General features: G+C 45.2%; 1 protein-coding gene across 1 annotated transcript in view; it reads left to right on the forward strand.

Moving 5' to 3' along the window:
• The window catches only part of APBB1 (amyloid beta precursor protein binding family B member 1), a 200,930-nt gene that overhangs the window by 133,604 nt on the left and 51,502 nt on the right, over positions 1 to 15,824 (forward strand). The window contains exon 10 of the mRNA XM_033947847.1: positions 4,369 to 4,453. Coding sequence (XP_033803738.1) covers positions 4,369 to 4,453 — 85 coding nt within the window. The remainder of the gene's footprint in view (positions 1 to 4,368; positions 4,454 to 15,824) is intronic.

The raw sequence follows: 15,824 nt of genomic DNA on the forward strand, positions 1-15,824 counted from the left end.
TGTTTCTATATTTCTAAGTATTAATAATTTTAAGTGAGTTTCATGTGGCTCAGGCCTCAGTGAAGAAAATTTCCTGGGGTTTTGACCTCAGAAGGGAAATGCTCCTGTGACTTGGTCCTCAGTTCAACCTGTGGATTAGGCCTCAGTTGAGTGATATTCCAGTGGCTCAGGCCTCAGAGGAAGGAGGATTCCTGGGGGGCTCAGGCCTCAGTGGAAGGAGGATTCATGGGGGGCTCAGGCCTCAGTAGAAGGAGGATTCCTAGGGGGCTCAGGCCACAGTTGAAGGAGGATTCCTGGGGGGCTCAGGCCTCAGTGGAAGGAGGATTCCTGGGGGCTCCGGCCTCAGGGGAAGAAGGTTTCCTGGGGCTCCATCCTCAGGGGAAGAAGGTTTCCTGGGGCTCCGCCTCAGGGCAAGACATATTCCTGGGGCTTAGGCCTCAGATGAGAGAGGCTCCTCTGACATGAACCTCAGTTAAGAAATTCTCCTGTGGCTCAGGCTTTGATTGAGGAATATTCCAGTGGCTCAGGCCACAGTGGAAGGCTGATTCCTGTGGCCCAGGCCGCAGTGGAAGGCAGATTCCTGTAGCCCAGGCCGCAGTGGAAGGCAGATTCCTGTGGCCCAGGCATCAGTGGAAGTAAATTCCTGGGGCTCAGGCCTTGGTGGAGAAAGATTCCTGAGGAGTATTTTTACTCCTTTCTTGCATAGGGAAGCGGAAGCTGCTTCTACTACAGCTTGTAGCCAGGTCGGGCAGCAGCGGGCGGTAGGAGGCTCTAAGGGCGGTCGCTCAAGGCCCTTCCCTCTCGCAGCGGATCGGGGGTCACTGCAGTTGCAGCTGACGTCGTCACTGCTTTCAGTATTTCTACTCTCGGAGGAAGAACTCCACTTCCGGCAGTACTGCCTTTGCTACCGCTAACCGGCCAACTCTAGTTTGTGCCACACAAGCGGGTTGGCCTTCGTTGAGGAGCTATTTTACTTGTGGCCTGGTGTACCTTGTTTGGTTCCAGATGGATGGCAGTTAAGTTCTGGCTAGGCTGATTGCGGGCTAGTTGATAGCTCTCGCTATTGCTCTGAGTTATTCTTTCCACTCCTGGGTTCATTCATGTGGCGGAATGGACTGGCGGTTGAATAAGCTACCTCAGTGTCTGAGGCTGTTACTGTTTCTCCTTAGGACGCTGGGACAGGCACTTGTCAGTTCATGGCCCGGGTACAGAGTAGTGTCTGGTTACAAGGGGATGCCTTGCCTCCTCTGGCATTATTCTTGACTGGGGTCAACAGTGTGGCCTCCTGTGTCCTAGGGACTTGATACTTGAAGGGGCTTCAGTCAAATGGAGAATCTTCATTTGTCACGAGTCCAGGCTGGCTGTCTTAGAACTGAAATGGATAACCTGAACATACAGATGAATACACTGGACATACTGGCCTCACTTGTGTATGATGGACACTACAGACATTTTAAACCTATATTTTCACATAGCCAGGCCCAGCCTGTACCTTGCTATCTGTGAACACATGTATCCTTTGAAATGCTAACCCAGCTGGCCTTTGTGCTGCAAAGTTCCTGTCTCCATTCCCTGCTGGGAGGATATTTCTCCAAGGTTCTGCTGAACTGTTATCAGTGCTGTATGACTTAATATGTCAGGCACTCTGGAAAGCCATAAAACATTTATAACGAGCAAGGATCCCTGCATGATGATGTGGGTGTAGCGAGATGAGAGAACTTGGTACCAAAACATTTGCTCCCTGTCTCTGAACCGAGTTATGGGAACCAAGCAGCTGGATTGTTGAAAGGTCACCTTTGTCAACTTTCAGCATACAAGGAAGTCATCCTGAAGATGCACAGAATTGTAAAACCACTGATTAGCATCTGCAAGGTGATAAGGATCTCAGCACTGGAGGAAGAAAGTTCACCAAGCATTCTCTGCTTCTGCAAGGGACCCCCTACTGGGGGGGGGGGGAGGAGTGAGAGAGGCATGGACTGAGAGGAGGAATAGTTAGGTATACATTTTTGTACCAATAGGAAGTCACATGACCAGAATTTGGGGATGGGTTTTTTGGAACAAAGGAAGAATTTCTCTGTATAAAAAACACGTGCATCACAGGTATAGCCAGAGAGAAACATGCTTGGGTATGCCAGCAGGGATATGCTAGCCCCCTGCTAGGCATATGGGTGCAAGTTTTTCTCTCCATTGCATATTCTGAACTGACAATATATTTTTCTGCTATGCCTTTACTGCAGTAATTTTGTAAGTTTTTATACTAACAATAAACAAATATTGTCTGTTTTGGAAGATACAATGCCGTCTCGTAGTTATTCCAATGAGGTAAACAAAGCAGCTTTTACTTCAGAACTTTCCGAGGGAAGTAGGTCTGGTTTACGACGAGGCTCATGGAGTTTGCCATCAGCCAAGGATCGTTGCCAGACATGTTGATTGCATTCCACAGGAATGCAACCAACATGAACAGGAAGCCTGGTGATCGCATTAGCAGGCTGCTTTGCAGTCATACTGGAGGGACACTGTAGCTGGGGTTTTCCGCAGCATAGTGCTCTTAGGCAAGGATTGTTCCTGCTCACATGGGCTAGAGGGGTTCATAGGATACGTACTCTCTGGGTGTTGTATCTCCTTAGACATTTGCTGCAGGGAAGGTTTTCAGTTCACTTGTTTATTTTCCTCCCTGCGTTTGGACTGCTTTTGTACATCCCGCTAGTCTTTGGATCCATCTGCTGTTGATGACAAGGAAGGTAAAATTATGTCCTTACTTGATAATTTTCTTTCCTTTAGTCACAGCAGATGAATCCAGAGCCCTACCCTGGTGCGGGGTTTGTCGCTCTCAGGAGAGGTTTGGGCTTGCCTTTAGACTGAAGTTGCAGTCTCGATTTTGATGTATCAATGATTCAGGTAGCGCATGTGACGGAAGAAGTTCCATAGGTGTCCTATGTCTCATGTTTAATGCGGTTGATGTGATTTATGTGATTTACTTTTATATGATTTATTTCAACTGCTTTGAGAAGACCTATACTGATTGGTCAGGAGGATGTGCATCCAAGATATACTTGAGGTCAATTCAGTGCTCTCTATCTCCCCCTGCTGGTTGATGGACGTAATCCTACTAGTATCTGGATTCATCTGCTGTGACTAAAGGAAAGAAAATTATCAGGTAAGGACATAATTTTACCTTCCCAACTTACACAAAACTCTGTAGAAAGGAATTGAGAATATCACAGGGTTTCAAATTTTAGGATTCTACTGCTAAACAATAATCACCCTCAATGCAAAAAATGGTTTATTAGACCTAATATAGTACTATTTTGTACAGAACAGCAAAGAAGTTTACAATATAATACAGTACATCAGTTTCAGGAAAAAGAAATGAACACCAGACAAACACCGGGGCTTTCTCACCCCTCTCCTGCCTTGTCTTGTGTATTCCGTTTTTCTATGCTCACAATAAGTGTTACAAACATTCATCCAGAAAAGGTACCAAGCAATAGTTCAAGTGATTTGAAATAGTGATAAACACCAGTATTTCACCCTCAAATAAATCTGTAGATAGGTGGAAAATAATAGAATAGAAGTCTGTATCGGTCTATATTGTGATGATGGCTTGAGTCCTGCGTACAGTCCTGAGCACTTTATCTCATATGAATATAACAAAACTAAAGAGATACAGGAAAAGTGTGACCAAGCTCATAAAAAGAGTGCAGTGTCTCCTTTAAGAAGAAAGGTGTTATGGTAGAATCACCAGTAGGATGGAACAGGAATCTAAGCAACAAATCACTAACCTTGAAATGATACGAAGAAGGGAGTCCATGTCATGAAACTAATGATTTGTGCACTTGATGAAAAAAATACTCTGATGTGTTTCCAAACTGTGCAATTTGATACCAGAAGATTTGTGCAAGGCAGCTAGCATAGCCAGGTTTAAAAGAGCTTTAGATTATTCCTAGAGCAAAAATCCAGAAACTTTTACTATCCATATAGACCCAGAAAAGCTGCTGCATAATCCCTGAAGTGAGCAACAGGAATACATCTGCTGTCTGCAAAACATGGACTGGCTACTATTGGGGATGGGAATTTAAACTTAATGGACCTTTGGTCTGACTGAGCATGATATCCCTTACATAAGGTAAGACACGGGACTCCTCCAACTTGCAACTGACTGCAAGATCTCAGGTTTTCTATTCTTTAAATAAACCTGTTCTTTCAAATACTATGGTTTTCCATGTGTGGAGGCTTTTGCAATTATGTCATCCCTCTCAAAAGACCTGCACCCAGTAACTCTGGGTCTTCCTAGTTTCCCAAAAGCACGGGTTGGGAGGATGATGGTACCTTCCTTACTTACTGCAATATGTTGTTTCATTGCATTAGATCATGGCAGAGAGGCGGAGTGCTCGTTCTTTGGTCAATGGGCTGTTCCTTGATCACTCCAAGCTGGTGGATGTTCCATTTCAAGGTGCGTTTTTCTCTTAAACCTGTTAAATTGCTGTTTCTCTCTTCTCAATGTCAAATTCTTGAGCAGTGTTCTGCCTCGCTGGCCCTCTCTCTCCTCCACTCTCGCTTCCTGAGCACCGTTCTCTCTCAATGTCCCTGGCACACTCTTCACACTCACTTCCTGAGTATGTTCTCTTTCAGTGGTCCTGGCCCTCTCTACACTCTCGCTCCTTCAACACTGTTCTCTCTCACTGGCCTTGGCACACTCTACACGCTTGTTTCCTGAGTACTGTTCGCTTTCACTGGCCCTGGCACTCTCTACACTCTGGCTTCTTCAACACTGTTCACTGTCCCTGGCACACTCTACACCAGTGGTCTCAAACCCTTTGCAGGGCCACATTTTGGATTTGTAGGTACTTGGAGGGCCGGAGAAAAAATAGTTGTCTTATTAAAGAAATGACAACTTTGCATGAGGTAAAACTCTTTAGAGTTTATAAATCTTTCCTATAACATCTTTCCTTTTCCTTAACAAAAGATTATAACAGTTAGAATCTTTGGTTAACTTGAAAATTGCAAATGTGGTAGGTAAATCATTGGTATTTTAAATACTGAGTGCAATACACAGCCTTTTCTTACTAGAAGCTTGGGCACGTTTCTCTGACACCAAGTTATCAATATTAGGATCAATATCCTTGGAACATGCAACTTTCAAAACTGAAAACAAATAGGCGTCACTTAACTTGTTCCTTTGAACAGATTTTACTTGGTTCATTTTTGAAAATAATTGTTCGCATGAATATGTGCTTCCGAACATAGACAGAACCTGTGCAGCTAGGTTGTGAATGGTTTTCTATTTGTCCTTTGAAACACACTGATAGAATTCTGTAAGACTGCAACTGTTGAATTTTTCTTTTAGCAGAGAATCACACTGAAAATCTATTAATTCTACTTGAAGTTTTTCAGATGCATCATCAACACTACAAGAAAATGGTAACATGAATATGTTAAATATGCATTCAAATCGCCTGGCAAAGTCTTCCTTTAACACACCAATTTTGTTGAAAACTCAGCAAAATTAATTTCCTCTTCTGCCGTAATTACAAACTTCAAAGTTGGGAAGTGAGCAAGATTTCCCGCTTTAAGCTGAACTTCCCAAATGCATTAATATTGTCAGTCATATCAGTGACCAACTTATTTTGGCCTTGCAGTTTGACATTCAAATCATTCAAGTAGCCAGTTATGTCTGTGCTGAATACAAGTGAGACATCTTGAGTTTTACTTTCAAGGAACATCGTTATTTCATCTCTCAAATCCCAAAATCGTTTGAATACTCTTCCACAGAATTTCACTATGTTCACAGCCAATTTCTGTGGTGCAAGCTTTTTGAGCTAATATAGTTAATAATTTTTACTATAGGCTTCAAAATGTTGTCAACTTTTAAAACATGGCCACAAAGTGCACCTTGATGTATGATGCAGTGGAAATGTACAAATTGAATAACTGACCCTTCATCAATAAGTTTTTCTTTTATCTTTCCTACAACACCGTTTTTAGCACTTGCCATGGCAGGTGTACCATCAGTAACCAATGATGCTAGCTTCAACCAAGACAATTTTTCCTCCTCAAACATTACTTTAATTTTGTTAATGTCATCAGCTTTCGTAGTATCATGCATTGGTATTAGCTGGAGGAGTTCCTCCGTTATTGTAAGGTTCTCATTTACGCCGCGTATAAAAACGGTAGCTGTGCAACAAGTCTGTGCTCTCGTCAATTGCAAGTGAAAACTAAAGGAATCTTGCCGCTTTCTGAACCAGTTGCTCTTTTAGATCTGAAGCTAGTTCATCGATTCTACTAGCAACTGTGTTTGGCGAAAGACTGATTTCTTTAAACGCACTCAACTTTTCATGGCTTACTGTCTTGAGTAAGCAGTCTTTTATAAATAAACCGTCGGTGAAAGGCTTGGAATTTTCTGCAATCATTTTTGATAAGATGTAGCTTACTTTCACATTACCTGTTTTCTGTTTATTAACTCTCTGAAATATATTTTGTTGAGCACTTAAATCAGCTTTCAGTTTCTGAAGTTTATCCTCCCGTAGTGTCCCTTGCACAGATTCATACTTCTTTCCATGAACAGTCTGAAAATGGTGCCTTAAATTGTACTCCTTTGGGGCGGCTAAAGACATAACACACAATTACCATTCTCACAACAAAAGTACCGTAATTCCCATTTCTTGTTGAAAATTCTATGTTCATCTTCAGTTGATCGTTTGTTGCTGCAGCTCGGCTTAGAAAAAGACATGTCTGTAAGAACACGAACACACGTTTAAATAGCAATACTTTAACACTGGTATGGTCACACAGAACACAAACAACAAATATGGTGCGTCCCAGCAATTAAAACAAACCATCCAATCAGAAAATGGAATTGCAACTTCTAGCACTGCTCGTGGCTTCGATACAAAACAATGGCTTGGCAGCCGTATTATTAAATTGTAACTCAATTGGCGAATGATAGATGGCAGAATTTTCAAGGCAGGCCTCCCTAGAGCACAATATTGGATTGTTTGATGAAAAAAGGGACAATCCACAAAGCCACTGACCCAAAAATCAGAAGGAAAAGACCACAAAGAACACCAAGTGGAGCCAGTCCCTGGACTCAGGAGTTGTACGATACAAAATGCTTTATTTCAATTTGCCTCCATGGGAGTTTTCTTCAGTTTAGTCCTGCCTATAGCTGTCCACACAGTATATGTGAGGTGAAGGAAACTGCTGAAGGCACAACACATATAGAATCTTGTAATAATGGGCCTTGTAGGATCCCATAAAATTGCTTCTGATTTCAACTATACACAGCTGAAAGTGAAAAACTATCAAAATTTCAACAGCTCTCACTCACCTCCTCCAGCACTAGACACACGCACAAATTAATGTAAACCATTGGGAGCTACCCTGGGAGAATGGTATAGAAAATTGAATAAATAAATAAAATAAAATAAGCTGCACTGCCTTCAATCAACTCGCGTTCTAGAACATTGCCACCTCACTGCTCCAGCGACCTCACGCAAGCACTTTCCTGTGTCTGTGCGCGATTGTCCTCTCCATTCCTGCAGGAAAGCACTCGCATGAGGTTAGAGTTCCTTCTCAATTCTCCTTTCTAAAAGTCTGTTGTGAAATTTACCCTAGGTTCAGCTGCATTTGGGTTTTCTAACATACTGAGACTGTAGTACACTGAAGATATGCTTAGAAAAAAGCTCATACAGTACACAGAGGTTATTGTTAATGAAAATCAAGCAGAATGAACACACAAAACAGAACCCAAAGGATAGGACTAATTGTGCTCGGATAGATGAACGGGAAAAGTGAAATGAATGACAATTCCTGCAGAAAGAACGTGTCTGGGAAAAACATGAAAGTGAATGAAATGACTTAAGAAGGTGCATATAAATCAGTCAAAAGAATATGGATAGTGAAATAAAAGGAATTGTTGAATATGTGAACATATTGCAACGGATGTGTTATGTTCATAGAATAAAAGAATAATTATTATAAACATCTTGTGCTTGTCTAGACAAATGAAAATATGTAAGTATGCGCAGCGTGTGGGAGCCATGATAAATGGGTAGTGAATGTAGGATACTGGATGTGTACGTCATATGCGGGAAGATGATGAGATGGTGAAATAAGTATGCGTGGCAAATAATAAAAAAGTGAAATGCAATAAATTGAGTAATGAAAGGAAGATATTGGATGACCGGAATAAAACTGTTGGGAAGCCGACATGGCAGAAAAACAAACAAGTGGAACCACAGGAGAAATCATAGGGGGGTTTAAAAAATTTCTGTGGGAGAGACAAGTGCAATAAAGTTTATTGCAATTGTCTGTTACACAGAAATTTTATTTGCCCCCCCCCCTATGATTTCTCCTGTGGTGGTGTTTCTTCACATAGGCCAGTGGTAGGCAAACTCATTAGTCAAAAGAGCCAAAATCAGCAGTATGATTAAGATTTTTTTTTGAGAGCCATACCCCGTGTCCGCTTGCTCTACGATGGCTACGTCAACCTGACTGACACCCCGCTCGCCCGCACGTAATCAAAATCGATTCATGGCAGAGCCTCAAGAATGACACGGGGAAACAATTTGTCTCCGTCCCCACAAGCTCGGTCCCCGTCCCTGCAAACCATCTGATCCCATCCATACAAGCCTCGAATAGTTTTTTTTACTGAACTTATTATATTAAAGTATAAAAAGAAACAATATTCTGTACAATTGTCAATTTATAAATCAGCGTGTTCTTCCTACTCTGTCTTCCCCTTTCCCTTCAGTGTCCTCAGCCCATTCTCTCTCCACTTCACTTCAGCGCACGCACATAAAAACAAGCAAGCAATTTTATATCATTTTCATTCTGTTCATTCATAGAAATTAAAGTCTAAATAATGCCAGTCACATAACAATCCATGATTTTACAAAAATAATTCCCTGCACAGTCAAGACTGCAAGGATTACTAGATGTCTTTCAGCAACTCCCCTCCCTCTCCCTTACCTTCGTGGCCAAGTCAAAATGATCTACCAACAATAAAATTTTAAAAAATAAAAAGCACACTGTATACAGAGAAAATGTTAATTATCATTTATATTCTGCAGGTTTTCAAAGAGTTCAAGACAGATGACTTTATGCAATGTCACCTCAGTAACAACTATACAAAAATAGACAAATATACCCCCTCCCTTTTTACTAAACCGCAATAACGGATTTTAGCGCAGGGAGCTACGCTGAATGCCCTGCGCTGCTCTTAATGCTCCTAGGCTCCCTGCGCTAAAAACTGCTGTTGCAGTTTAATAAAAGGGGGCCATAGTGCAAAATATAGACAGCAGATATAAATTCTCAAAATGGACACATTTTGATCACTAAATTGAAAATAAAATCATTTTTTCCTGCCTTTATTGTCTGGTAATTTCATCAGTCTCTGGTTGCACTTTATTCTTCTGACTGTGCATCCAATATTTCTTTCCTTCTTTCAGCCTCCTGTATGCTTCCTCTTCTCCAGACCTCATTCCCTCCCCAACTTTTTATTTCTTTCCCCTACCCCCTTCTTTCTTTCTCTTTCCATGCCCCCTTTCTTACTGTATGCCTGTCTTTCTCTCTCTCTCCGTGCCCCCTTTCTTTCTTTCTTTCCCCATGCCCCCTTTCTTTCTTTCTGTGTTTCTCTCTCCATGCCCCCTTTCTGTCTGTGGCCCGTCTCCCTTCTTTCTTTCTGTCTCCCTGTCCCCCCTTTCTTTCTTTATTTCTCCCTGCCCTCCTCCAAGCCACCACCATAGGAGAACAGGCCAGTGCCGAGTTCTTAGTTCTCCCTACTTATCTTCACCAGCACGCGGCTGACCAATTCTCGCCACCCGACGTCAATTCTAACATCGGAGAGGTAGTTCCGGGCCAGCCAGGCAGCGATTGGCTGGTCCAGAACTTCCTCTCCGACGTTAGAATTGACATCGGGTGGCGAGAATTGGTCGGCTCCGCGCTGGGGAAGATAAGCAGGGAGAGCTAAGAACTCGGCACCAGCCTGTTCCCCGATTGCGGCGGTGGTAGCCTATTCACAGGCTGTGGTGGTGGCCTGTTCACCAATGGCGGTGACTTGGGGAATGGCAGTGAGAAGGGAAGCAAGTTGGGGACCCCTGCTTTAGGCGAGCCACTAGCCGCACTCAAGTGGCTAAAGAGCTGCAGTTTGCCGACCACTGTGAAGAAACACCACCACAGGAGAAATCATAGGGGTGAGGATCAAAAAAAATTTCTGTGTTTCAGACAATTGTAATAAATCAAAGCCTATGTGAAGAAACACCACCAAAGGAGAAATCATAGGGGGTTAAAAAAAAGAAATTTCTGTGGGACAGATAATTGCAATTTCCAAAGAAACACATTTTTCACATACTTGCCTAAGGCCTATAGCCCTACATAGAAACATAGAAATAGACGGCAGATAAGGGCCACGGCCCATCAAGTCTGCCCACTCCAATGACCCTCCCTATTTATCTTTGCGGATAGATCCCACATGTTTGTCCCATTTGGCCTTAAAATCTGGCACGCTTCTGGCCTCAATAACCTGAAGTGGAAGACTATTCCAGCGATCAACCACCCTTTCGGTGAAGAAGAACTTCCTAGTGTCACCGTGCAGTTTCCCGCCCCTGATTTTCCACTGATGTCCCCTTGTTGCTGCGGGACCCTTGAAAAAGAAGATATCCTCTTCCACTTCGATGCGACCCGTGAGGTACTTGAATGTCTCGATCATATCTCCCCTCTCTCTACGTTCCTCGAGTGAGTAGAGCTGCAACTTCCCTAACCGCTCCTCGTATGGGAGCTCCTTGAGTCCCGAGACCATCCTGGTGGCCATTCTCTGGACCAATTCCAGTCTCAGTACATCCTTGCGGTAATGTGGCTTCCAAAATTGCACACAGTACTCCAGGTGCAGTCTCACCATGGATCTATATAGTGGCATAATGACTTCAGGTTTACGGCTGACGAAACTCCTGCGTATGCAACCTATGATTTGCCTTGCTTTGGATGAAGCTTGCTCAACTTGGTTTGCAGACTTCATGTCATCCCTGACAATCACCCCTAAGTCTCTTTCTGCTTCAGTTTTTGTCAAGATCTCGCCATTTAGGGTGTAAATCTTGCATGGATTTCGGCTTCCCAGGTGCATGACTTTGCATTTTTTGGCATTGAAACTGAGTTGCCAGGACCTAGACCAGCGCTCCAGTAGAAGTAGGTCATGCATCATATCATCTGCCATCGAATTATTGTCTGTTGTGCTCTTGTTCACTACATTGCTTAGCTTGGCATCATCGGCGAATAATGTTATTCTTCCTCGGAGCCCTTCTGTCAAGTCTCTTATGTAGATGTTGAACAAGATTGGGCCCAGGACGGAGCCCTGTGGCACTCCACTTATCACCTCTGACATTTCGGAGGGGGTGCCATTCACCACCACCCTCTGAAGCCTACCTCCAAGCCAGTTCCCAACCCAATTTGTCAATGTGTCGCCCAAACCTAAAGAACTCATCTTGCTTAGCAACCTGCGGTGTGGTACGCTATCAAATGCCTTGCTGAAATCTAGGTAGACAATGTCCAGGGACTCACCAGCATCCAGCTTCCTCATCACCCAGTCAAAGAAGCTGATCAGGTTGGATTGGCAGGATCTCCCCTTAGTAAATCCATGTTGGCGGGGATCCCGTAGTTTCTCCTCGTCCATGATTCTATCCAATTGGTGTTTGATTAGGGTTTCCATTAGTTTGCTCACTATCGATGTGAGACTCACTGGTCTGTAATTTGCCATCTCCATCTTGGAGCCTTTCTTGTGGAGTGGGATGACGTTAGCTAAAGCTTGAACCTGTCTCGGACTCCCCATGACTATAGTGTGCTCCTATCTCAGGCTCGGTAATGTGTGTACCCTGTGGGGGTATTCCCGTTTGGGCTACTCGAGCTCCTTTAGTGCAATTTGCAACGTGTGCACTCTTTCTGGTCCCAGAATTATAATGTGTACCCCCTCTATACCCAGAATTGCTAAGTATCCTCCCCCTAGACCCAAAATTGTAATGAATCCCAGAAATATACTTTACTTAGCTCAGTCTCAAAAGAGTATTGGTAGCTTAGCTCGTCAGGTGGATTGTTTCTGCCCGTACCCTCCCCCAACTTACCTAGTTTAAAGCCCTGTGTAGTAGGCGGGCTAGACGGTGTCCAAGGACGTTCTTCCCCCTCCTGGTCAGGTGTAACCCGTCTGGTACCAGCAGTCCTTGCAGTGCCTCTCCGTGGTGTAGGAACCCAAAGTTCATCTCCTTGCACCATCCCTGCAGCCAATCGTTCGCCCTCCGGACTCGATCCTCTCTGGCACTGCCCTTGCCCCTCACTGGGAGGATCGAGGAGAAGACCACCTGCGCATCCATTCTCCTCAGCTTCTCTCCCAGGGCACTGAAGTCTTCAGGTATGCTCTCCGGGGTGCACCTGGCAGTGTCGTTGGTTCCAACGTGGATGAGGATCATAGGGAAGTGTTCCTGGGGTTTGATGAGTCTGTCCAGGTTATCGGTTACATCCCGGATCCTGGCCCCCGGCAAACAGCAGACCTCTCTTGATTGCAGATCAGGTCTACAAATTGGTTCCTCGGTGCCCCTTAGCAGCGAATCCCCGATGACCACAACTCTGCGCTTTCTAGGGGCGGGCCGACCTGTTGTCTCTGGAACCGGAACCGTCTGCTCAACCACTTCTTGTACCTCGTTGTCAGGATCCTCCTGTAGCAGCTGGTATCTGTTCTTAAGGGGGATATGTGGTGTCGATGTAGAGCTGCCCTGTATGTGAGAGAGAGAAACAGAATGAGGTTTTCTGCGTTTTCCTGTGGAGGAAGTCACCAGCTGCCAGGAATCAGCGTCTCCAGTGACTTCCTGAATTCCGACGGTTGGATTCAAGCCTGAAGTTTTGGAAGCTTTGGGAGTCTCAAGGATGGTCTTGTCAGGCTCTCGTTCGGCGATCTGAGACAGCTCCTGTATTATTCCGTCGATGAAGGTCTCGTCATCACGGATGCTCCTTAAGCGTTGAATCTCCTCTCTCAGGCTCCTCAGCTCTAGCAGAAGGCTTTCATCTGGCTGTTCAGTTGGTTCCGTCTGAGTGGAGACTGAAGACATCTTTGAGGGGATGGCCTCGGTCTGTACAGAGACCTCTGCCCTCTGTCCAGGCTCCCCCTCTGTCTGTACGAAGACCGTAGCCATCCCCTGGGTACTTTCGGCGACTGAGCTGCCTGTCTTGACTGAAGCCTTGCTGCCTCTAGTTCTGCCTGCCATATATAAGGTTTTTTATTATTATTATTTATTTATTTATTATTTAATTATTTTTTTTTTTAGATTTTTGTCAGAGGATAGATGGTAGTGTGTCTGCCTGTTAGAATAGAGAATTGATGGTAGTGTGTCTGCCTGTTAGAATAGAGTGGTTGGTGTGTCCGCCTATTAAGTGTGCTTGTTGGTTAGGTAGGAGTAGAGAGTTGAAAGTTGAAAGACCTGGAAGAGGGAAAGATTGAAGAAAGGTTGAAGTTGATTGGTAATTTAGCTAGTTGTAGGGTTTAGAGACCAGCTGAAATTGATAGCCCTTCCTTGATGCCCTTCTTGAGGCCCTTCGCAAAGGCGCTCTCGCTAAGGCGAGCGCCTTTGCCGCTCACCTTCGCCGCGCGCCGAACGGCCGCGAGCCGTTGGCTCGAGCCCTTATATGGGGTTGATCTGCAGTGACGTCGGGGGGGGGTGGGCGGAGTTACCACCGCGTCCCGTCCGCCTCCTCCTCTGACGATTTCAGCTCTCCTCTCCCCTGCTTAGCCTCCTCCGTCTCCTGTAAGCACCTCCGCTGCTTTTCCTCCCCTTTCTCTGCCTTCTCCGCTTCTCCGTACGCTCTCCGCTCCCTACACTGTAACCGCCACCACAGCCTGGGATGCCTCGTTGCTTGGTTCTGGTGCTTGTGGGCGAGCTGCAGGGCAGAGAGCCGTGTGCTCTGGATCCGGGCTGAGAGGGGGCAGAGGGAGGCTGAGACCGCGAGATGCACAGCGCAACCCGACAGCCGCTAATGCCGCTTAGAGACGCAAGCCAAAGTGGGCGGAGAGAGGCTGAGACCTGGAGAAGCACAGCGCCACCAGGAGACCGTTTGCCAACATTTCCTCCAACGCAAGTAAATTACAGGAGTCGCGGTCTGTATGCGATTGTCCTCTCCACAATCGGAAAACTTGTGAAATGGAGAGGACAGATCACGGGCCGCAAAATAGTCCCTGGGAGACTGCATGCGGCCCGCGGGCCGCGTGTTTGAGACCGCTGCTCTACACGCTCACTTCCTAAGTACCATTCTCTTTCACTGGCCCTGGTGCTCTCTACACTCTCGCTCTCAACACTGTTCTCTCTCACTGGCCTTGGGGTGCTCTACACACTCGCTTCCTGAGTACTATTCGCTTTCACTGGCCCTGGCACTCTCTACTCTCTGGCTTCTTCAACACTGTTCTCTCTCACTGGCCCTGGTGCTCTCTACACGCTCACTCCCTGAGTATTGTTCTCTCTCACTGGCCCTGGCACACTCTACACACTTACTTCCTAAGTACCGTTCTCTTTCACTGGCCCTGGCACTCATACACTCTCGCTCCTTCAACACTGTTCTCTCTCACTGGCCTTGGGGCGCTCTACACGCTCGCTTCCTGAGTATTATTCGCTTTCATTGGCCCTGGCTCTCTCTACACTCTGGCTTCTTCAACACTGTTCTCTATCACTGGCTCTGGCGCTTTCTACGCGCTCACTCCCTGAGCACTGTTCTCTCTCACTGATCCTGACACTCTACACTCTCGCTCCTTCAACACTGTTCTCTCTCACACTGGCCTTGGTGCGCTCTACATGCTCGTTTCCTGAGTACTGTTCTCTCTCACTGGCCCCGGCGCTGTCTACACGCTCACTTCCTGAGTATGTTCTCTTTCACTGGCCCTGGCCCTCTCTGCACTCTCGCTCCTTCGGCACTATTCTCTCTCACTGGCCCTGGCGCTCTGTACATGCTTACTCCCTGAGCACCGCTTTCTACATGCTCGCTCCCTGACCACCATTTTCTCTTGCTAGCCCTGGCACTTTCTACATGTTGATTGGGCACAATGCTGCCATTGCCACTCCTGCCTGGTCACCAGTATCTCATTACCCCTGCCACTTCCTCCACTCCTGTTCACTGCCACTCTTCCTGTTCATTGCCTAGGTATGCTATATTCTCTTTGCTGTTTCATGAAGCTCTGTATCTTCATGGTCTTTTCTTCCATTACTGCTCATTACATTACATTTTAGGTTTATGCTTTCCTCGTTTTCCTGCATTGCTCTAGCCCAGAGAAAACATTCCTTGTTATATGTGCTTCTGTTATCAGCTGTGAGTTTCTGTAATGAACTGAAGCAAATTGTTTGTTATTGAATTTGCCAGACTATCTTATTTGGCAAACAGGCTAAGGCAGATTCCGTACTAAGTAAAAATACGAAAGAAATACCAAATAGGAAAACAACATTGCAGAGGGGAGGAGTGATATATTGGTTAGAACTGCTGCCTTGGCACCCTGAGGTTGTGAGTTCAATCTCAGCATGCTCCCTGTGACCCCGGGCAAGTCACTTAACCCTCCATTGTCCTAAGTACTACAGATTGTGAACCTGCCAGGACTGATAGGAAAAATGCTGACTACTATTCATTGCTTTGGATGAAACTTTATGAAAAAGGCAGTTGATAAATCACAATAAATAAGTCACATGGGTTGAGTCTGCTGAGATAATCACTGGGCTAAACTAAGCACAGGAGAACAGTTTTCAGCTAGCTCTCCAAAAGGCAAATAAACAAAGTGTATTTTTAGGCTTACCTAAGCTTTTTAAAGGTTA

Source organism: Geotrypetes seraphini, chromosome 6 (assembly GCF_902459505.1).
Source record: "Geotrypetes seraphini chromosome 6, aGeoSer1.1, whole genome shotgun sequence".
In the NCBI taxonomy this organism is placed as follows: domain Eukaryota; kingdom Metazoa; phylum Chordata; class Amphibia; order Gymnophiona; family Dermophiidae; genus Geotrypetes; species Geotrypetes seraphini.